The sequence below is a fragment of the Notolepis coatsorum genome (assembly GCF_963971535.1).
Source record: "Notolepis coatsorum genome assembly, chromosome: 9".
In the NCBI taxonomy this organism is placed as follows: Eukaryota; Metazoa; Chordata; class Actinopteri; order Aulopiformes; family Paralepididae; genus Notolepis; species Notolepis coatsorum.
Window position 1 is genome coordinate 40,574,229 of NC_140173.1, and position 22,813 is coordinate 40,597,041.

Below are 22,813 nucleotides of genomic sequence, written 5' to 3' on the forward strand. Positions count from 1 at the left end.
CTCACCTTGACCATCAGAAGGGGGGCTATGTGAGACTGTTGTTCATTGACTACAGCTCAGCGTTCAACACCATAGTCCCCACCAGACTGGTGGACAAGCTGATCGAGCTGGGTCTGAGCTCCGCCCTGAGCGCCTGGGTACTGGACTTTCTGAGTGAAAGACCCCAGGCGGTCAGGGTGGGGGGTCAGACCTCCAACACCATCACCCTGAGCATCGGGTCCCCCCAGGGCTGTGTTCTGAGCCCCCTGCTGTACTCACTCTACACACACGATTGTGTGGCCAAGTTCAGCTCCAACTCCATAGTGAAGTTTGCAGACGACACGGTGGTGGTGGGGCTGATCTCGGACAACGAGGAGAAGGCCTACCGGGAGGAGGTTGAGGTACTGGAACGCTGGTGCCAGGACAACAGCCTGCTCCTGAACATTGGTAAAACCAAGGAGCTGATCGTGGATTATAGGAGAGGACAGCAGGAGACACACACACCACTGATGATAAACGGGGCTACCGTGGACAGGGTGAGCAGCTTTAAGTACCTGGGGGTCCACATCTCAGAGGATCTGACATGGTCAACACACATAGACACAGTCGTAAAAAAGGCGAAGCAGCGCCTCTACCACCTGAGACAGTTAAGGAAGTTCAGAGTATCTGGGAAGATACTCCAGTCCTTCTACTCCGGAGCTGTAGAGAGCATCTTGACTGGAAACATCACTGCCTGGTATGGAAACAGCACGGCACAGGACAAGAAGGCCCTACAGAGAGTGGTGCGCTCAGCCAAGCGTACCACGAGTATTGCACTACCTCCCCTGCAGGTTCTATACAACAAGAGGTGCAAATCCAGAGCCTGCAGAATAATGAAAGACCCCCACCACCCCAATAACAGCCTGTTCCAGCTGCTGAGGTCAGGCAGACGCCTGCGAACCCCAGCTACTAGGACAGAGAGGCTTCGGCTCAGCTTCTTCCCCCAGGCCATCAAAGCCTTGAACAATGAACACTGAGTGCCACAGAACACTGAACTTTTCACACACAAGCACACATGAGCACACACACGACACGCACGCTGTGCACGCTCACACACTAGCAGCCACTTTAACATGAGCAGGCACACACTCATGCCGCACACGCCCACACTTATGGCCAAAAAGGAAAGGTCACTTTAAAAATAGTATAACAACAGTAACAGTGTATTGCACTACCAAAGGACCCAGCATGTCCTATATGCTCTGTAAATAACTATGTACAGATACCGAGATGTCCCACCATGTTACCTGTTACCTGTTTATTGCACAATGTTGTTTTTTATTGGATTCTATTTAGGGATGTCCGATATTATCGGCCGACCGATATCGGCAGTAAAATGTGATATCGGAAAATATCGGTATCGGTTTAAAAAAAAAAAGAAAAACAATAACAATATTTGTTATATATATATCCAGTGAAATTATTAGTTACCTGAAATTATTCAGTTTTTTAGGAGGGGAAACCCTGCATATATCGGTATCGGTTGATATCGGTTGATATCGGTATCGGAAATTAAGAGTTGGACAATATCGGAATATCGGTATCGGTAAAAAAGCCAATATCGAGCATCCCTAATTCTATTATATGTTGTACCACTGTATTGCACATCGTTGCGGGCAAGACCACCCGCATTTCATTGTATACTTGTATGCCGTGACAAATAAAACTCTTGACTTGACTCTTGACTTGACTTATAAATGCATTTTTTATTCCAATCCCGATTTGTATTTGAGATTCCCAAATTGACTTGACTTCTTTGTGTCCCTTAATGAGTGTAATACCAGCATTCAACTGTGTGGGTCACAGCGGTTTCTATCATCATCATCATCATCATCATCATCATCATCATCATCATCATCATCATCATCATCATCATCATCATCACCACCCACGCTATGCATAAAATATATACTGGAGGTCCGCGGAGAGGCATGCTGAGGAGGCCGTGCAAACTGCAATGGAATACGGGGCATCTCTCTCTCTTTACCTAATATTTTGATTCTATCCTGAAATGTTCAGTTGGAAGGGCAGTCTATATGCGTAACAGTAAAAAAAATGTAGTATAATTTTTTTTTTAAAGGGCACTTTTTTATGAGGCTCAAAAGGGCAGGTGCTCAAGCACCCCTTGGGCTCTATGTGTGCACGTGCCTGCTCGTTTCTATGACAGTCAATTGTATTATCTTTTACTGTGTAGTTGGTAAGCAATATTTGTAAAGTATAGTATTTCTATAGCCTAAGAAAGTAGCAGAAATGTGCCTAAAGTAGTTTTGAATGCATTTTTTGTATTCATCCCAATAAGTCATTTTTTTTGTCAGTGAACAATGTAATAAAATATACAAAACAAAAATGACCATAACTCAGTCAACTAATTAGCACATGTAGGGCAGTATGCAAGTGCACAGCCTTTGCAGATACATTTCTTACACCTGCAGAACACAGTATGTGTTTTACACTCTCATGTCTGCTACTGATTGATCTTAAACAGAACTAAAGCATTCTCACATTTTTGTGGTGTTTCAACTCAATTTGACTGTCGGGTCATTTTGACAACATTGGTACCTTTTTTTGTACAGCTTACATGGACATATGAATAAAGGCAACATTTCACTTTTTCTAATGTTGGGGTCAATCTAGGAAAAGTCATCACATTTCGTGAGGGTAAAAGAATATATATATATATATATATATATATAAAAAGAAAAATTTAAAACTCTCTTACTGTCTTTTACTAGTATGTACTATACTACTGTGCCTATACTACTACCTACTATGCTAATAAGTAGGGATGTCCGATATTATCGGCCGACCGATATTATCGGCCGATATCGGCAGTAAAATGTGATATCGGAAAATATCGGTTAAAAAAAAAAAAAAAACAATAACAATATTTGTTATATATATATCCAGTGAAATTATTAGTTACCTGAAATTATTCCGTTTTTTGGGGGGGGGGGGGGGAACCCTGCATATATCGGTATCGGTTGATATCGGTTGATATCGGTATCGGAAATTAAGAGTTGGACAATATCGGAATATCGGTATCGGTAAAAAAGCCAATATCGAGCATCCCTACTAATAAGTCTATACTACTATACACTCAAGTTCAGCACTGCTAGATGAACAATACCACTTACCCTTAGCTGCCAGAGGTCTAACCCTCCTGCTTTACAATTGTATACTTTGGATAAAAGCGTCAGCTAAATGTAAATGTAAACACATGGAGCCATGGGAGGGAGGAGGGTTAGGTACCTCTGCGGGGGGGATGCCCTCTGGGGGGTGACACTGTAGCAGGACCTCCTGCTCCAGACGCACCTCCCGTCCCAAAGGCTCCTGCTCGAAGTTCTTCCTCAGGTCTGGAGAGGAGAGGAGACACACAGTCAGAGAGGAGACAGTCAGAGAGGAGACACACAGTCAGAGAGGAGACAGTCAGAGAGGAGACAGTCAGAGAGGAGACACAGTCAGAGAGGAGACAGTCAGAGAGGAGACAGTCAGAGAGGAGACACAGTCAGAGAGGAGACAGTCAGAGAGGAGACAGTCAGAGAGGAGACACACAGTCAGAGAGGAGACAGTCAGAGATGAGACACACAGTCAGAGAGGAGACAGTCAGAGAGGAGACAGTCAGAGAGGAGACACAGTCAGAGAGGAGACACAGTCAGAGAGGAGACAGTCAGAGAGGAGACAGTCAGAGAGGAGACACAGTCAGAGAGGAGACACAGTCAGAGAGGAGACAGTCAGAGAGGAGACACACAGTCAGAGAGGAGACAGTCAGAGAGGAGACACAGTCAGAGAGGAGATACACAGTCAGAGAGGACACAGTCAGAGAGGAGACACACAGTCAGAGAGGACACAGTCAGAGAGGAGACACACAGTCAGAGAGGAGACAGTCAGAGAGGAGACACACAGTCAAGTTCAAGTTCAAGTTCTTTAATAGTTGTCATACAGAAGTACAGAATACTTTCATACAAAATGCTTCTTACTGTTACGCTCCAGAGACTGTGCTAGACAAGATAGTATCAAATAACATAATAACATAATATAGCATGAATTTAGAAGAAGAGAATGAGGTCACAGTGTTCGGTATAGACATATGTACAATGTTCTGAGTTACCATATAATATACAATACACAATACTATGCAGTGTACTAATGTACAGTACTATCTAGTGCAAAGCAGAAATGGGATGAGGTACAATTTTAGGTACAATTTACAGTAAGGTGTACGAGTTGTAGTGCAATCCTTCATCCATAAATATAAAGTGTGGGGAGTGGGTGCTACAGTGTGTTTGTTTAAAGTGGGTGTGTGCTATAAAGTGTGTGGAGTGGGTGCTACAGTGTGTTTGTTTAAAGTGAGTGTGTGCGTGTGGATGTGTGTGCTATGTGCGTTTGGTGGTTGTTGTTGTGTAGTGTTCATTCATTGTTCGTTTAGCAGCCTGATGGCCTGGGGATAGAAGCTACTTCTGAGTCTTTCTGTGCTCGCCTTGAGACTCCGGTATCGCTTGCCTGACCGCAGCAGTTCAAAGAGGCAGTTGTTCGGGTGACTGGAGTCTTTAATGATTCTCTTAGCCTTGCCCTTGCAACGCTTGTAGTAAATGTTCTGGAGGGTGGGGAGCCCCCCTCCAATTGTGCGTTCGGCTGCACGTGTCACTCTTTGTAGTCTGCTTCGGTCTTTTGCAGTGCTATTCCCAAACCAGGAGGTGATGTTGCCGGTCAAGATGCTCTCTATTGTACATGAGTAGAAGTTCTTAAGGATCTTCTGGCTGACTTGGAACTTCCTTAGGCGCCTGAGGAAGTAGAGGCGTTGTCGTGCCTTCTTCACCACACTGTTAATGTGTGTGGTCCATGTCAAGTCCTCGGATATGTAGGCTCCGAGGTACTTGAAGCTGTTGACTCTCTCAACCGGTGCCCCGTCGATGCTGAGGGGGCTGTAGTCCTTGACCCCCGACCTCCTGAAGTCCACAATCATCTCCTTTGTTTTGCTGACGTTCAGGGAGAGGCTGTTTTCCTGGCACCATCCCGCCAGGACCTTGACCTCTTCCAGGTAGGCCCTCTCGTCGTTGGCAGAGATCAGGCCCACCACCACTGTGTCGTCAGCAAATTTGACGATTGTATTGCTACTCCGCTGAGCCACACAGTCGTGTGTGTACAGGGAGTAGAGGAGGGGACTCAGAACACAGCCCTGGGGGGCCCCTATGTTGAGGGTGATGGATGAGGAGGTGCAGTTGCCTGCTCTCACCACCTGGGGTCTGCCAGTCAGGAAGTCCAAGACCCACTGGCAGAGGTCATAGCCCAAGCCCAGGTCCCTGAGCTTGGCTATGAGTATGGAGGGGACTATGGTATTGAATGCCGAGCTGTAGTCGATGAATAGCATTCTCACATAGTTCCCCTGCCTCTTGTCCAGGTGTGATGCTGCTGTGTGCAGCACATGGGATATGGCGTCCTCCGTGGACCTGTTGGGGCGGTATGCAAATTGCAGGGGGTCCATGTTGATGGGGAGGGAGGAGCAGATGTAGCCCTTTACTAGCTTCTCGAAGCACTTCATGGCTATGGAGGTGAGAGCTACAGGGCGGTAGTCGTTGAGGCAAGCAGGCTTGGATTTTTTGGGTACAGGGATAATAGTGGACTTCTTCAGGCAGGTGGGGATGACAGCCTGTTCTAAGGACAGGTTAAATATGTCAGTGAATACTGGGGCCAGTTGGTCGGCACAGACTTTTAGGACGCGGCCGGGGATGCCGTCTGGACCTGCTGCCTTCCTGATATTCACTTTTTTAAAGGTCCGCCTCACCTCATGCTCTGTTACCCTGAACACTGCGCCTCCATCAGCAGCCGACCCCCCCCCCCCCATTGCAGAGGCTTGTGAGCTGGTGTTGTTATTACCAGCATCAAACCTCGCATAGAAGGTATTGAGGTCATTTGCTAAGGAGATGTCACTGTTCAGTTTGAGGGAGGCGCCTTTGTAGTCTGTCATCGTTTTGAGCCCCTGCCACATAGCTCTAGAGTCAGCTTGTTCAAACTGGAGTTCAATTTTATCCCTGTAGCGTCGTTTGGCCTCTGACACAGTCCTCCTTACGTTGTATCGCGCCACCTTGTGGTCATTCATGTTGCCTGCCTCTAGGCCGTCGTTGTATGCTTTGGTGCGCTCTCTCAGAGCTTCACGGACGGATTTGTCTACCCAGGGTTTTTGATTTGGGTAAACTTTCATTTTGGTAGTGGGGATTGTTTCTTTCACCCTAGTACAAACATAGTCCAGCACTGTCTCCGTGTAGGCATTAATGTTATCTGTGTCGCGGAACACATTCCAGTCTGTGTTGTGAAACACTGACCGGATCGTATCCTCTGACGTCACATCCCATTTCTGCACCTCTCGCGAGACTACGGGAGTACTTTTAATTCTCTGTCTATACTTTGGTGAAAGAAAAATTGATGCGTGATCTGACTTACCGAAGCCACTATCAGAATGAGCCTTGTAGCCACCTTTAAATTGCGTGTAACAGTGATCTAGGATGTTACCGCCTCTGGTGTTGCAAGTCACATGCTGATAGAAGTCGGGCAATACCTTTCTCAGATTGGCGCTATTGAAATCTCCCAGTACTAAAATGGCGGCGTTAACGTTAGCCACTTGTATTCTATTTACCTCGTCGTGTAGTCTGGAGAGCGCAACCTTGTTGCTGGCTTGTGGTGGAATATACACTCCGATCAGGACGATCGCCGTTAACTCCCTCGGGAGGAAGAAAGGACGACACTTGATGGTTATATATTCCAGTTCTGGGGAGCAGTGGTTGGATAATTCCTTCACGTTCGTTGGATCACTCCAATTTTTGTTAAACATGAAGGCAATACCTCCTCCACGTTGTTTACCGGACTCTGATGATGACCGATCCTTTCTATGGATAAAGAAGTGATCCGCTGGTTGAATCGCGTGATCTGGAACCTCCGGCGTCAGCCATGTTTCGGTGAAGCAAAGGACATTGCAGTCCCTAACGTCTCTTTGATATTGAATCCTTGCTCGGATGTCATCCAGTTTATTGTCTATTGATTGTACATTGGCTAGCAATATACTGGGAAGTGGTGTACGGTGTCGTCTGGATCTCAGCCTGTTTCGGATCCCAGCCCTCTTTCCTCGTCGTCTTTTCCTGGGCTCTGGGAACAAAGGGTCTGGTCCTAATCTCCGGAGGATTTCTTCAGGCCATTGATGTGGTTCGGAAAGCTGATCCAGCGAGTAATCCAGTTGGTAAGTTTCCCGTAATCCAATGTCTATGAGTGACTGACGGTCATATACATTAAATGCACCAACAGTTGGTACGCACAAAACTCTAAAAACTATAAATATTAACAATCAGTCAGAGAGGAGACAGTCAGAGAGGAGACACACAGTCAGAGAGGAGACACACAGTCAGAGAGGAGACAGTCAGAGAGGAGACACACAGTCAGATAGGAGACAGTCAGAGAGGAGACACAGTCAGAGAGGAGACAGTCAGAGAGGAGACAGTCAGAGAGGGGACAGTCAGAGAGGAGACACACAGTCAGAGAGGAGACACAGTCAGAGAGGAGACAGTCAGAGAGGAGCCAGTCAGAGACACACAGTCAGAGAGGAGACAGTCAGAGAGGAGACACAGTCAGAGAGGAGACAGTCAGAGAGGAGACAGTCAGAGAGGAGACAGTCAGAGAGGAGACAGTCAGAGAGGACACAGTCAGAGAGGAGACAGTCAGAGAGGAGACAGTCAGAGAGGAGACACAGTCAGAGAGGAGACAGTCAGAGAGGAGACAGTCAGAGAGGAGACAGTCAGAGAGGAGACAGTCAGAGAGGAGACAGTCAGAGAGGAGACACAGTCAGAGAGGAGACAGTCAGAGAGGAGACAGTCAGAGAGGAGACAGTCAGAGAGGAGACAGTCAGAGAGGAGACAGTCAGAGAGGAGACAGTCAGAGAGGAGACAGTCAGAGAGGAGACACAGTCAGAGAGGAGACAGTCAGAGAGGAGACAGTCAGAGAGGAGACAGTCAGAGAGGAGACAGTCAGAGAGGAGACACAGTCAGAGAGGAGACACAGTCAGAGAGGAGACAGTCAGAGAGGAGACAGTCAGAGAGGAGACACAGTCAGAGAGGAGACACAGTCAGAGAGGAGACACACAGTCAGAGAGGAGACAGTCAGAGAGGAGACAGTCAGAGAGGAGACAGTCAGAGAGGAGACAGTCAGAGAGGAGACACAGTCAAAGAGGAGACACAGTCAGAGAGGACACAGTCAGAGAGGAGACACACAGTCAGAGAGGAGACAGTCCGAGAGGAGACAGTCAGAGAGGAGACACAGTCAAAGAGGAGACACAGTCAGAGAGGACACAGTCAGAGAGGAGACAGTCAGAGAGGACACAGTCAGAGAGGAGACAGTCAGAGAGGAGACACAGTCAGAGAGGAGACACAGTCAGAGAGGAGACAGTCAGAGAGGAGACAGTCAGAGAGGAGACACAGTCAGAGAGGAGACAGTCAGAGAGGAGACAGTCAGAGAGGAGACAGTCAGAGAGGAGACAGTCAGAGAGGAGACAGTCAGAGAGGAGACAGTCAGAGAGGAGACAGTCAGAGAGGAGACACACAGTCAGAGAGGAGACACACAGTCAGAGAGGAGACACACAGTCAGAGAGGAGACACAGTCAGAGAGGAGACAGTCAGAGAGGAGACACACAGTCAGAGAGGAGACAGTCAGAGAGGAGACACAGTCAGAGAGGAGACAGTCAGAGAGGAGACAGTCAGAGAGCAGACAGTCAGAGAGGAGACACACAGTCAGAGATGAGACACACAGTCAGAGAGGAGACACAGTCAGAGAGGAGACACAGTCAGAGAGGAGACACACAGTCAGAGAAGAGACAGTCAGAGAGGAGACAGTCAGAGAGGAGACACACAGTCAGAGAGGAGACACACAGTCAGAGAGGAGACACACAGTCAGAGAGGAGACACACAGTCAGAGAGGAGACACACAGTCAGAGAGGAGACACACAGTCAGAGAGACACAGTTAGAGAGGAGACAGTCAGAGAGGAGACAGTCAGAGAGGAGACACAGTCAGAGAGACACAGTTAGAGAGGAGACACAGTCAGAGAAGAGACAGTCAGAGAGGAGACACAGTCAGAGAGGAGACAGTCAGAGAGGAGACACAGTCAGAGAGGAGACACAGTCAGAGAGGAGACACAGTCAGAGAGGAGACACAGTCAGAGAGAAGACACACAGTCAGAGAGGAGACAGTCAGAGAGAAGACACACAGTCAGAGAGGAGACAGTCAGAGAGGAGACACACAGTCAGAGAGGAGACAGTCAGAGAGAAGACACACAGTCAGAGAGACACAGTCAGAGAGGAGACACAGTCAGAGAGGAGACAGTCAGAGAGGAGACAGTCAGAGAGGAGACACAGTCAGAGAGGAGACAGTCAGAGAGGAGACAGTCAGAGAGGAGACAGTCAGAGAGGAGACAGTCAGATAGGAGACAGTCAGAGACACACAGTCAGAGAGGAGACAGTCAGAGAGGAGACAGTCAGAGAGGAGACAGTCAGAGAGGAGACAGTCAGATAGGAGACAGTCAGAGATACACAGTCAGAGAGGAGACACAGTCAGAGAGACACAGTCAGAGAGGAGACAGTCAGAGAGGAGACACACAGTCAGAGAGGAGACAGTCCGAGAGGAGACAGTCAGATAGGAGACACACAGTCAGAGAGGAGACAGTCAGAGACGAGACAGTCAGAGACGAGACACACAGTCAGAGAGGAGACAGTCAGAGAGGAGACACACAGTCAGAGAGGAGACACACAGTCAGAGAGGAGACACACAGTCAGAGAGGAGACACACAGTCAGAGAGGAGACAGTCAGAGAGAAACAGTCAGAGAGGAGACAGTCAGAGAGGAGACACAGTCAGAGAGGAGACACACAGTCAGAGAGGAGACAGTCAGAGAGGAGACAGTCAGAGAGGAGACAGTCAGAGAGGAGACACAGTCAGAGAGGAGACAGTCAGAGAGGAGACACACAGTCAGAGAGGAGACAGTCAGAGAGGAGACAGTCAGAGAGGAGACACAGTCAGAGAGGAGACAGTCAGAGAGGAGACAGTCAGAGAGGAGACAGTCAGAGAGGACACACAGTCAGAGAGGAGACAGTCAGAGAGGAGACAGTCAGAGAGGAGACAGTCAGAGAGGAGACAGTCAGAGAGGAGACACAGTCAGAGAGGAGACACAGTCAGAGAGGAGACACACAGTCAGAGAGGAGACAGTCAGAGAGGAGACAGTCAGAGAGGACACAGTCAGAGAGGAGACACAGTCAGAGAGGAGACAGTCAGAGAGGAGACAGTCAGAGAGGAGACACACAGTCAGAGAGGAGACAGTCAGAGAGGAGACAGTCAGAGAGGAGACACACAGTCAGAGAGGAGACAGTCCGAGAGGAGACAGTCAGAGAGGAGACACAGTCAGAGAGGAGACACAGTCAGAGAGGACACAGTCAGAGAGGAGACAGTCAGAGAGGACACAGTCAGAGAGGAGACAGTCAGAGAGGAGACACAGTCAGAGAGGAGACACAGTCAGAGAGGAGACAGTCAGAGAGGAGACAGTCAGAGAGGAGACACACAGTCAGAGAGGAGACAGTCAGAGAGGAGACAGTCAGAGAGGAGACAGTCAGAGAGGAGACAGTCAGAGAGGAGACACACAGTCAGAGAGGAGACACACAGTCAGAGAGGAGACACACAGTCAGAGAGGAGACACAGTCAGAGAGGAGACACAGTCAGAGAGGAGACAGTCAGAGAGGAGACACACAGTCAGAGAGGAGACACAGTCAGAGAGGAGACAGTCAGAGAGGAGACACACAGTCAGAGATGAGACACACAGTCAGAGAGACACAGTCAGAGAGGAGACACACAGTCAGAGAAGAGACAGTCAGAGAGGAGACACAGTTAGAGAGACACAGTCAGAGAGGAGACAGTCAGAGAGGAGACACACAGTCAGAGAGGAGACAGTCAGAGAGGAGACACACAGTCAGAGAGGAGACAGTAAGAGAGGAGACAGTCAGAGAGGAGACAGTCAGAGAGGAGACAGTCAGAGAGGAGACACACAGTCAGAGAGGAGACACACAGTCAGAGAGGAGACACACAGTCAGAGAGGAGACACACAGTCAGAGAGGAGACACACAGTCAGAGAGGAGACACACAGTCAGAGAGGAGACACACAGTCAGAGAGGAGACACACAGTCAGAGAGACACAGTCAGAGAGACACAGTTAGAGAGGAGACACACAGTCAGAGAGGAGACAGTCAGAGAGGAGACAGTCAGAGAGGAGACACACAGTCAGAGAGGAGACAGTCAGAGAGGAGACACAGTCAGAGAGACACAGTTAGAGAGGAGACACACAGTCAGAGAAGAGACAGTCAGAGAGGAGACACAGTCAGAGAGGACACAGTCAGAGAGGAGACAGTCAGAGAGAAGACACACAGTCAGAGAGGAGACAGTCAGAGAGAAGACAGTCAGAGAGGAGACAGTCAGAGAGGAGACACAGTCAGAGAGACACAGTCAGAGAGGAGACACAGTCAGAGAGGAGACAGTCAGAGAGGAGACAGTCAGAGAGGAGACACAGTCAGAGAGGAGACAGTCAGAGAGGAGACAGTCAGAGAGGAGACAGTCAGAGAGGAGACACACAGTCAGAGAGGAGACACAGTCAGAGAGACACAGTCAGAGAGGAGACACAGTCAGAGAGGAGACAGTCAGAGAGGAGACACAGTCAGAGAGGAGACAGTCAGAGAGGAGACAGTCAGAGAGGAGACAGTCAGAGAGGAGACAGTCAGAGAGGAGACAGTCAGATAGGAGACAGTCAGAGACACACAGTCAGAGAGGAGACAGTCAGAGAGGAGACAGTCAGAGAGGAGACAGTCAGATAGGAGACAGTCAGAGATACACAGTCAGAGAGGAGACAGTCAGAGATACACAGTCAGAGAGGAGACAGTCAGAGAGGAGACAGTCAGAGAGGAGACAGTCAGAGAGGAGACAGTCAGAGAGGAGACACACAGTCAGAGAGGAGACACACAGTCAGAGAGGAGACACACAGTCAGAGAGGAGACACAGTCAGAGAGGAGACAGTCAGAGAGGAGACACACAGTCAGAGAGGAGACAGTCAGAGAGGAGACACAGTCAGAGAGGAGACAGTCAGAGAGGAGACAGTCAGAGAGCAGACAGTCAGAGAGGAGACACACAGTCAGAGATGAGACACACAGTCAGAGAGGAGACACAGTCAGAGAGGAGACACAGTCAGAGAGGAGACACACAGTCAGAGAAGAGACAGTCAGAGAGGAGACAGTCAGAGAGGAGACACACAGTCAGAGAGGAGACACACAGTCAGAGAGGAGACACACAGTCAGAGAGGAGACACACAGTCAGAGAGGAGACACACAGTCAGAGAGGAGACACACAGTCAGAGAGACACAGTTAGAGAGGAGACAGTCAGAGAGGAGACAGTCAGAGAGGAGACACAGTCAGAGAGACACAGTTAGAGAGGAGACACAGTCAGAGAAGAGACAGTCAGAGAGGAGACACAGTCAGAGAGGAGACAGTCAGAGAGGAGACACAGTCAGAGAGGAGACACAGTCAGAGAGGAGACACAGTCAGAGAGGAGACACAGTCAGAGAGAAGACACACAGTCAGAGAGGAGACAGTCAGAGAGAAGACACACAGTCAGAGAGGAGACAGTCAGAGAGGAGACACACAGTCAGAGAGGAGACAGTCAGAGAGAAGACACACAGTCAGAGAGACACAGTCAGAGAGGAGACACAGTCAGAGAGGAGACAGTCAGAGAGGAGACAGTCAGAGAGGAGACACAGTCAGAGAGGAGACAGTCAGAGAGGAGACAGTCAGAGAGGAGACAGTCAGAGAGGAGACAGTCAGATAGGAGACAGTCAGAGACACACAGTCAGAGAGGAGACAGTCAGAGAGGAGACAGTCAGAGAGGAGACAGTCAGAGAGGAGACAGTCAGATAGGAGACAGTCAGAGATACACAGTCAGAGAGGAGACACAGTCAGAGAGACACAGTCAGAGAGGAGACAGTCAGAGAGGAGACACACAGTCAGAGAGGAGACAGTCCGAGAGGAGACAGTCAGATAGGAGACACACAGTCAGAGAGGAGACAGTCAGAGACGAGACAGTCAGAGACGAGACACACAGTCAGAGAGGAGACAGTCAGAGAGGAGACACACAGTCAGAGAGGAGACAGTCAGAGAGGAGACACACAGTCAGAGAGGAGACAGTAAGAGAGGAGACAGTCAGAGAGGAGACAGTCAGAGAGGAGACAGTCAGAGAGGAGACAGTCAGAGAGGAGACACACAGTCAGAGAGGAGACACACAGTCAGAGAGGAGACACACAGTCAGAGAGGAGACACACAGTCAGAGAGGAGACACACAGTCAGAGAGGAGACACACAGTCAGAGAGGAGACACACAGTCAGAGAGACACAGTCAGAGAGACACAGTTAGAGAGGAGACACACAGTCAGAGAGGAGACAGTCAGAGAGGAGACAGTCAGAGAGGAGACACACAGTCAGAGAGGAGACAGTCAGAGAGGAGACACAGTCAGAGAGACACAGTTAGAGAGGAGACACACAGTCAGAGAAGAGACAGTCAGAGAGGAGACACAGTCAGAGAGGACACAGTCAGAGAGGAGACAGTCAGAGAGAAGACACACAGTCAGAGAGGAGACAGTCAGAGAGAAGACAGTCAGAGAGGAGACAGTCAGAGAGGAGACACAGTCAGAGAGACACAGTCAGAGAGGAGACACAGTCAGAGAGGAGACAGTCAGAGAGGAGACAGTCAGAGAGGAGACACAGTCAGAGAGGAGACAGTCAGAGAGGAGACAGTCAGAGAGGAGACAGTCAGAGAGGAGACACACAGTCAGAGAGGAGACACAGTCAGAGAGACACAGTCAGAGAGGAGACACAGTCAGAGAGGAGACAGTCAGAGAGGAGACACAGTCAGAGAGGAGACAGTCAGAGAGGAGACAGTCAGAGAGGAGACAGTCAGAGAGGAGACAGTCAGAGAGGAGACAGTCAGAGAGGAGACAGTCAGAGAGGAGACAGTCAGATAGGAGACAGTCAGAGACACACAGTCAGAGAGGAGACAGTCAGAGAGGAGACAGTCAGAGAGGAGACAGTCAGAGAGGAGACAGTCAGATAGGAGACAGTCAGAGATACACAGTCAGAGAGGAGACACAGTCAGAGAGACACAGTCAGAGAGGAGACAGTCAGAGAGGAGACACACAGTCAGAGAGGAGACAGTCCGAGAGGAGACAGTCAGATAGGAGACACACAGTCAGAGACGAGACACACAGTCAGAGAGGAGACAGTCAGAGAGGAGACACACAGTCAGAGAGGAGACACACAGTCAGAGAGGAGACACACAGTCAGAGAGGAGACACACAGTCAGAGAGGAGACAGTCAGAGAGAAACAGTCAGAGAGGAGACAGTCAGAGAGGAGACACAGTCAGAGAGGAGACACACAGTCAGAGAGGAGACAGTCAGAGAGGAGACAGTCAGAGAGGAGACAGTCAGAGAGGAGACACAGTCAGAGAGGAGACAGTCAGAGAGGAGACACACAGTCAGAGAGGAGACAGTCAGAGAGGAGACAGTCAGAGAGGAGACACAGTCAGAGAGGAGACAGTCAGAGAGGAGACAGTCAGAGAGGAGACAGTCAGAGAGGACACACAGTCAGAGAGGAGACAGTCAGAGAGGAGACAGTCAGAGAGGAGACAGTCAGAGAGGAGACAGTCAGAGAGGAGACACAGTCAGAGAGGAGACACAGTCAGAGAGGAGACACACAGTCAGAGAGGAGACAGTCAGAGAGGAGACAGTCAGAGAGGACACAGTCAGAGAGGAGACACAGTCAGAGAGGAGACAGTCAGAGAGGAGACAGTCAGAGAGGAGACACACAGTCAGAGAGGAGACAGTCAGAGAGGAGACAGTCAGAGAGGAGACACACAGTCAGAGAGGAGACAGTCCGAGAGGAGACAGTCAGAGAGGAGACACAGTCAGAGAGGAGACACAGTCAGAGAGGACACAGTCAGAGAGGAGACAGTCAGAGAGGACACAGTCAGAGAGGAGACAGTCAGAGAGGAGACACAGTCAGAGAGGAGACACAGTCAGAGAGGAGACAGTCAGAGAGGAGACAGTCAGAGAGGAGACACACAGTCAGAGAGGAGACAGTCAGAGAGGAGACAGTCAGAGAGGAGACAGTCAGAGAGGAGACAGTCAGAGAGGAGACACACAGTCAGAGAGGAGACACACAGTCAGAGAGGAGACACACAGTCAGAGAGGAGACACAGTCAGAGAGGAGACACAGTCAGAGAGGAGACAGTCAGAGAGGAGACACACAGTCAGAGAGGAGACACAGTCAGAGAGGAGACAGTCAGAGAGGAGACACACAGTCAGAGATGAGACACACAGTCAGAGAGACACAGTCAGAGAGGAGACACACAGTCAGAGAAGAGACAGTCAGAGAGGAGACACAGTTAGAGAGACACAGTCAGAGAGGAGACAGTCAGAGAGGAGACACACAGTCAGAGAGGAGACAGTCAGAGAGGAGACACACAGTAAGAGAGGAGACAGTCAGAGAGGAGACAGTCAGAGAGGAGACAGTCAGAGAGGAGACACACAGTCAGAGAGGAGACACACAGTCAGAGAGGAGACACACAGTCAGAGAGGAGACACACAGTCAGAGAGGAGACACACAGTCAGAGAGGAGACACACAGTCAGAGAGGAGACACACAGTCAGAGAGGAGACACACAGTCAGAGAGACACAGTCAGAGAGACACAGTTAGAGAGGAGACACACAGTCAGAGAGGAGACAGTCAGAGAGGAGACAGTCAGAGAGGAGACACACAGTCAGAGAGGAGACAGTCAGAGAGGAGACACAGTCAGAGAGACACAGTTAGAGAGGAGACACACAGTCAGAGAAGAGACAGTCAGAGAGGAGACACAGTCAGAGAGGACACAGTCAGAGAGGAGACAGTCAGAGAGAAGACACACAGTCAGAGAGGAGACAGTCAGAGAGAAGACAGTCAGAGAGGAGACAGTCAGAGAGGAGACACAGTCAGAGAGACACAGTCAGAGAGGAGACACAGTCAGAGAGGAGACAGTCAGAGAGGAGACAGTCAGAGAGGAGACACAGTCAGAGAGGAGACAGTCAGAGAGGAGACAGTCAGAGAGGAGACAGTCAGAGAGGAGACACACAGTCAGAGAGGAGACACAGTCAGAGAGACACAGTCAGAGAGGAGACACAGTCAGAGAGGAGACAGTCAGAGAGGAGACACAGTCAGAGAGGAGACAGTCAGAGAGGAGACAGTCAGAGAGGAGACAGTCAGAGAGGAGACAGTCAGAGAGGAGACAGTCAGATAGGAGACAGTCAGAGACACACAGTCAGAGAGGAGACAGTCAGAGAGGAGACAGTCAGAGAGGAGACAGTCAGATAGGAGACAGTCAGAGATACACAGTCAGAGAGGAGACAGTCAGAGATACACAGTCAGAGAGGAGACAGTCAGAGAGGAGACAGTCAGAGAGGAGACAGTCAGAGAGGAGACAGTCAGAGAGGAGACACACAGTCAGAGAGGAGACACACAGTCAGAGAGGAGACACACAGTCAGAGAGGAGACACAGTCAGAGAGGAGACAGTCAGAGAGGAGACACACAGTCAGAGAGGAGACAGTCAGAGAGGAGACACAGTCAGAGAGGAGACAGTCAGAGAGGAGACAGTCAGAGAGCAGACAGTCAGAGAGGAGACACACAGTCAGAGATGAGACACACAGTCAGAGAGGAGACACAGTCAGAGAGGAGACACAGTCAGAGAGGAGACACACAGTCAGAGAAGAGACAGTCAGAGAGGAGACAGTCAGAGAGGAGACACACAGTCAGAGAGGAGACACACAGTCAGAGAGGAGACACACAGTCAGAGAGGAGACACACAGTCAGAGAGGAGACACACAGTCAGAGAGGAGACACACAGTCAGAGAGACACAGTTAGAGAGGAGACAGTCAGAGAGGAGACAGTCAGAGAGGAGACACAGTCAGAGAGACACAGTTAGAGAGGAGACACAGTCAGAGAAGAGACAGTCAGAGAGGAGACACAGTCAGAGAGGAGACAGTCAGAGAGGAGACACAGTCAGAGAGGAGACACAGTCAGAGAGGAGACACAGTCAGAGAGGAGACACAGTCAGAGAGAAGACACACAGTCAGAGAGGAGACAGTCAGAGAGAAGACACACAGTCAGAGAGGAGACAGTCAGAGAGGAGACACACAGTCAGAGAGGAGACAGTCAGAGAGAAGACACACAGTCAGAGAGACACAGTCAGAGAGGAGACACAGTCAGAGAGGAGACAGTCAGAGAGGAGACAGTCAGAGAGGAGACACAGTCAGAGAGGAGACAGTCAGAGAGGAGACAGTCAGAGAGGAGACAGTCAGAGAGGAGACAGTCAGATAGGAGACAGTCAGAGACACACAGTCAGAGAGGAGACAGTCAGAGAGGAGACAGTCAGAGAGGAGACAGTCAGAGAGGAGACAGTCAGATAGGAGACAGTCAGAGATACACAGTCAGAGAGGAGACACAGTCAGAGAGACACAGTCAGAGAGGAGACAGTCAGAGAGGAGACACACAGTCAGAGAGGAGACAGTCCGAGAGGAGACAGTCAGATAGGAGACACACAGTCAGAGAGGAGACAGTCAGAGACGAGACAGTCAGAGACGAGACACACAGTCAGAGAGGAGACAGTCAGAGAGGAGACACACAGTCAGAGAGGAGACAGTCAGAGAGGAGACACACAGTCAGAGAGGAGACAGTAAGAGAGGAGACAGTCAGAGAGGAGACAGTCAGAGAGGAGACAGTCAGAGAGGAGACAGTCAGAGAGGAGACACACAGTCAGAGAGGAGACACACAGTCAGAGAGGAGACACACAGTCAGAGAGGAGACACACAGTCAGAGAGGAGACACACAGTCAGAGAGGAGACACACAGTCAGAGAGGAGACACACAGTCAGAGAGACACAGTCAGAGAGACACAGTTAGAGAGGAGACACACAGTCAGAGAGGAGACAGTCAGAGAGGAGACAGTCAGAGAGGAGACACACAGTCAGAGAGGAGACAGTCAGAGAGGAGACACAGTCAGAGAGACACAGTTAGAGAGGAGACACACAGTCAGAGAAGAGACAGTCAGAGAGGAGACACAGTCAGAGAGGACACAGTCAGAGAGGAGACAGTCAGAGAGAAGACACACAGTCAGAGAGGAGACAGTCAGAGAGAAGACAGTCAGAGAGGAGACAGTCAGAGAGGAGACACAGTCAGAGAGACACAGTCAGAGAGGAGACACAGTCAGAGAGGAGACAGTCAGAGAGGAGACAGTCAGAGAGGAGACACAGTCAGAGAGGAGACAGTCAGAGAGGAGACAGTCAGAGAGGAGACAGTCAGAGAGGAGACACACAGTCAGAGAGGAGACACAGTCAGAGAGACACAGTCAGAGAGGAGACACAGTCAGAGAGGAGACAGTCAGAGAGGAGACACAGTCAGAGAGGAGACAGTCAGAGAGGAGACAGTCAGAGAGGAGACAGTCAGAGAGGAGACAGTCAGAGAGGAGACAGTCAGATAGGAGACAGTCAGAGACACACAGTCAGAGAGGAGACAGTCAGAGAGGAGACAGTCAGAGAGGAGACAGTCAGATAGGAGACAGTCAGAGATACACAGTCAGAGAGGAGACAGTCAGAGATACACAGTCAGAGAGGAGACAGTCAGAGAGGAGACAGTCAGAGAGGAGACAGTCAGAGAGGAGACAGTCAGAGAGGAGACACACAGTCAGAGAGGAGACACACAGTCAGAGAGGAGACACACAGTCAGAGAGGAGACACAGTCAGAGAGGAGACAGTCAGAGAGGAGACACACAGTCAGAGAGGAGACAGTCAGAGAGGAGACACAGTCAGAGAGGAGACAGTCAGAGAGGAGACAGTCAGAGAGCAGACAGTCAGAGAGGAGACACACAGTCAGAGATGAGACACACAGTCAGAGAGGAGACACAGTCAGAGAGGAGACACAGTCAGAGAGGAGACACACAGTCAGAGAAGAGACAGTCAGAGAGGAGACAGTCAGAGAGGAGACACACAGTCAGAGAGGAGACACACAGTCAGAGAGGAGACACACAGTCAGAGAGGAGACACACAGTCAGAGAGGAGACACACAGTCAGAGAGGAGACACACAGTCAGAGAGACACAGTTAGAGAGGAGACAGTCAGAGAGGAGACAGTCAGAGAGGAGACACAGTCAGAGAGACACAGTTAGAGAGGAGACACAGTCAGAGAAGAGACAGTCAGAGAGGAGACACAGTCAGAGAGGAGACAGTCAGAGAGGAGACACAGTCAGAGAGGAGACACAGTCAGAGAGGAGACACAGTCAGAGAGGAGACACAGTCAGAGAGAAGACACACAGTCAGAGAGGAGACAGTCAGAGAGAAGACACACAGTCAGAGAGGAGACAGTCAGAGAGGAGACACACAGTCAGAGAGGAGACAGTCAGAGAGAAGACACACAGTCAGAGAGACACAGTCAGAGAGGAGACACAGTCAGAGAGGAGACAGTCAGAGAGGAGACAGTCAGAGAGGAGACACAGTCAGAGAGGAGACAGTCAGAGAGGAGACAGTCAGAGAGGAGACAGTCAGAGAGGAGACAGTCAGATAGGAGACAGTCAGAGACACACAGTCAGAGAGGAGACAGTCAGAGAGGAGACAGTCAGAGAGGAGACAGTCAGAGAGGAGACAGTCAGATAGGAGACAGTCAGAGATACACAGTCAGAGAGGAGACACAGTCAGAGAGACACAGTCAGAGAGGAGACAGTCAGAGAGGAGACACACAGTCAGAGAGGAGACAGTCCGAGAGGAGACAGTCAGATAGGAGACACACAGTCAGAGAGGAGACAGTCAGAGACGAGACAGTCAGAGACGAGACACACAGTCAGAGAGGAGACAGTCAGAGAGGAGACACACAGTCAGAGAGGAGACACACAGTCAGAGAGGAGACACACAGTCAGAGAGGAGACACACAGTCAGAGAGGAGACAGTCAGAGAGAAACAGTCAGAGAGGAGACAGTCAGAGAGGAGACACAGTCAGAGAGGAGACACACAGTCAGAGAGGAGACAGTCAGAGAGGAGACAGTCAGAGAGGAGACAGTCAGAGAGGAGACACAGTCAGAGAGGAGACAGTCAGAGAGGAGACACACAGTCAGAGAGGAGACAGTCAGAGAGGAGACAGTCAGAGAGGAGACACAGTCAGAGAGGAGACAGTCAGAGAGGAGACAGTCAGAGAGGAGACAGTCAGAGAGGACACACAGTCAGAGAGGAGACAGTCAGAGAAGAGACAGTCAGAGAGGAGACAGTCAGAGAGGAGACAGTCAGAGAGGAGACACAGTCAGAGAGGAGACACAGTCAGAGAGGAGACACACAGTCAGAGAGGAGACAGTCAGAGAGGAGACAGTCAGAGAGGACACAGTCAGAGAGGAGACACAGTCAGAGAGGAGACAGTCAGAGAGGAGACAGTCAGAGAGGAGACACACAGTCAGAGAGGAGACAGTCAGAGAGGAGACAGTCAGAGAGGAGACACACAGTCAGAGAGGAGACAGTCCGAGAGGAGACAGTCAGAGAGGAGACACAGTCAGAGAGGAGACACAGTCAGAGAGGACACAGTCAGAGAGGAGACAGTCAGAGAGGACACAGTCAGAGAGGAGACAGTCAGAGAGGAGACACAGTCAGAGAGGAGACACAGTCAGAGAGGAGACAGTCAGAGAGGAGACAGTCAGAGAGGAGACACACAGTCAGAGAGGAGACAGTCAGAGAGGAGACAGTCAGAGAGGAGACACACAGTCAGAGAGGAGACACACAGTCAGAGAGGAGACACACAGTCAGAGAGGAGACACAGTCAGAGAGGAGACACAGTCAGAGAGGAGACAGTCAGAGAGGAGACACACAGTCAGAGAGGAGACACAGTCAGAGAGGAGACAGTCAGAGAGGAGACACACAGTCAGAGATGAGACACACAGTCAGAGAGACACAGTCAGAGAGGAGACACACAGTCAGAGAAGAGACAGTCAGAGAGGAGACACAGTTAGAGAGACACAGTCAGAGAGGAGACAGTCAGAGAGGAGACACACAGTCAGAGAGGAGACAGTCAGAGAGGAGACACACAGTCAGAGAGGAGACAGTCAGAGAGGAGACAGTCAGAGAGGAGACAGTCAGAGAGGAGACACAGTCAGAGAGGACACAGTCAGAGAGGAGACAGTCAGAGAGGAGACACACAGTCAGAGAGGACACAGTCAGATAGGAGACAGTCAGAGAGGAGACACAGTCAGATAGGAGACAGTCAGAGAGGAGACAGTCAGAGAGGAGACAGTCAGAGAGGAGACAGTCAGAGAGGAGACACAGTCAGAGAGGAGACACAGTCAGAGAGGAGACACAGTCAGAGAGGAGACACAGTCAGAGAGGAGACACAGTCAGAGAGGAGACAGTCAGAGAGGAGACAGTCAGAGAGGAGACAGTCAGAGAGGAGACAGTCAGAGAGGAGACACACAGTCAGAGAGGAGACAGTCAGAGAGGAGACAGTCAGAGAGGAGACACAGTCAGAGAGGAGACAGTCAGAGAGGAGACACACAGTCAGAGAGGAGACACAGTCAGAGAGGAGACAGTCAGAGAGGAGACAGTCAGAGAGGAGACACAGTCAGAGAGGAGACACACAGTCAGAGAGGAGACACAGTCAGAGAGGAGACACACAGTCAGAGAGGAGACACACAGTCAGAGAGGAGACACACAGTCAGAGACACACAGTCAGAGAGGAGACAGTCAGAGAGGAGACACACAGTCAGAGAGGAGACACACAGTCAGAGAGGAGACACACAGTCAGAGAGGAGACAGTCAGAGAGGAGACACACAGTCAGAGAGGAGACACACAGTCAGAGACACACAGTCAGAGAGGAGACAGTCAGAGAGGAGACACACAGTCAGAGAGGAGACACAGTCAGAGAGGAGACAGTCAGAGAGGAGACACAGTCAGAGAGGAGACAGTCAGAGAGGAGACACACAGTCAGAGAGGAGACAGTCAGAGAGGAGACAGTCAGAGAGGAGACACAGTCAGAGAGGAGACAGTCAGAGAGGAGACAGTCAGAGAGGAGACACACAGTCAGAGAGGAGACACACAGTCAGAGAGGAGACAGTCAGAGAGGAGACAGTCAGAGAGGAGACACACAGTCAGAGAGGAGACAGTCAGAGAGGAGACAGTCAGAGAGGAGACACACAGTCAGAGAGGAGACAGTCAGAGAGGAGACACACAGTCAGAGAGGAGACAGTCAGAGAGGAGACAGTCAGAGAGGAGACAGTCAGAGAGGAGACAGTCAGAGAGGAGACACACAGTCAGAGAGGAGACAGTCAGAGAGGAGACAGTCAGAGACACACAGTCAGAGAGGAGACAGTCAGAGAGGAGACAGTCAGAGAGGAGACAGTCAGAGAGGAGACACACAGTCAGAGAGGAGACACACAGTCAGAGAGGAGACAGTCAGAGAGGAGACAGTCAGAGAAGAGACACACAGTCAGAGAGGAGACAGTCAGAGAGGAGACACACAGTCAGAGAGGAGACACAGTCAGAGAGGAGACAGTCAGAGAGGAGACAGTCAGAGAGGAGACACACAGTCAGAGAGGAGACAGTCAGAGAGGAGACACAGTCAGAGACACACAGTCAGAGAGGAGACAGTCAGAGAGGAGACAGTCAGAGAGGAGACAGTCAGAGAGGAGACA

At 50.3% G+C, this 22,813-nt stretch overlaps 1 protein-coding gene across 1 annotated transcript in view; it reads right to left on the reverse strand.

Annotated features, from left to right (window-relative positions):
* The window catches only part of LOC311234054 (netrin receptor UNC5B-like), a 159,006-nt gene that overhangs the window by 69,860 nt on the left and 66,333 nt on the right, over nt 1-22,813 (reverse strand). The window contains 1 exon segment of the mRNA XM_084321146.1: nt 3,268-3,371. Within this exon segment, the coding sequence (XP_084177272.1) occupies nt 3,268-3,371 (104 nt within the window).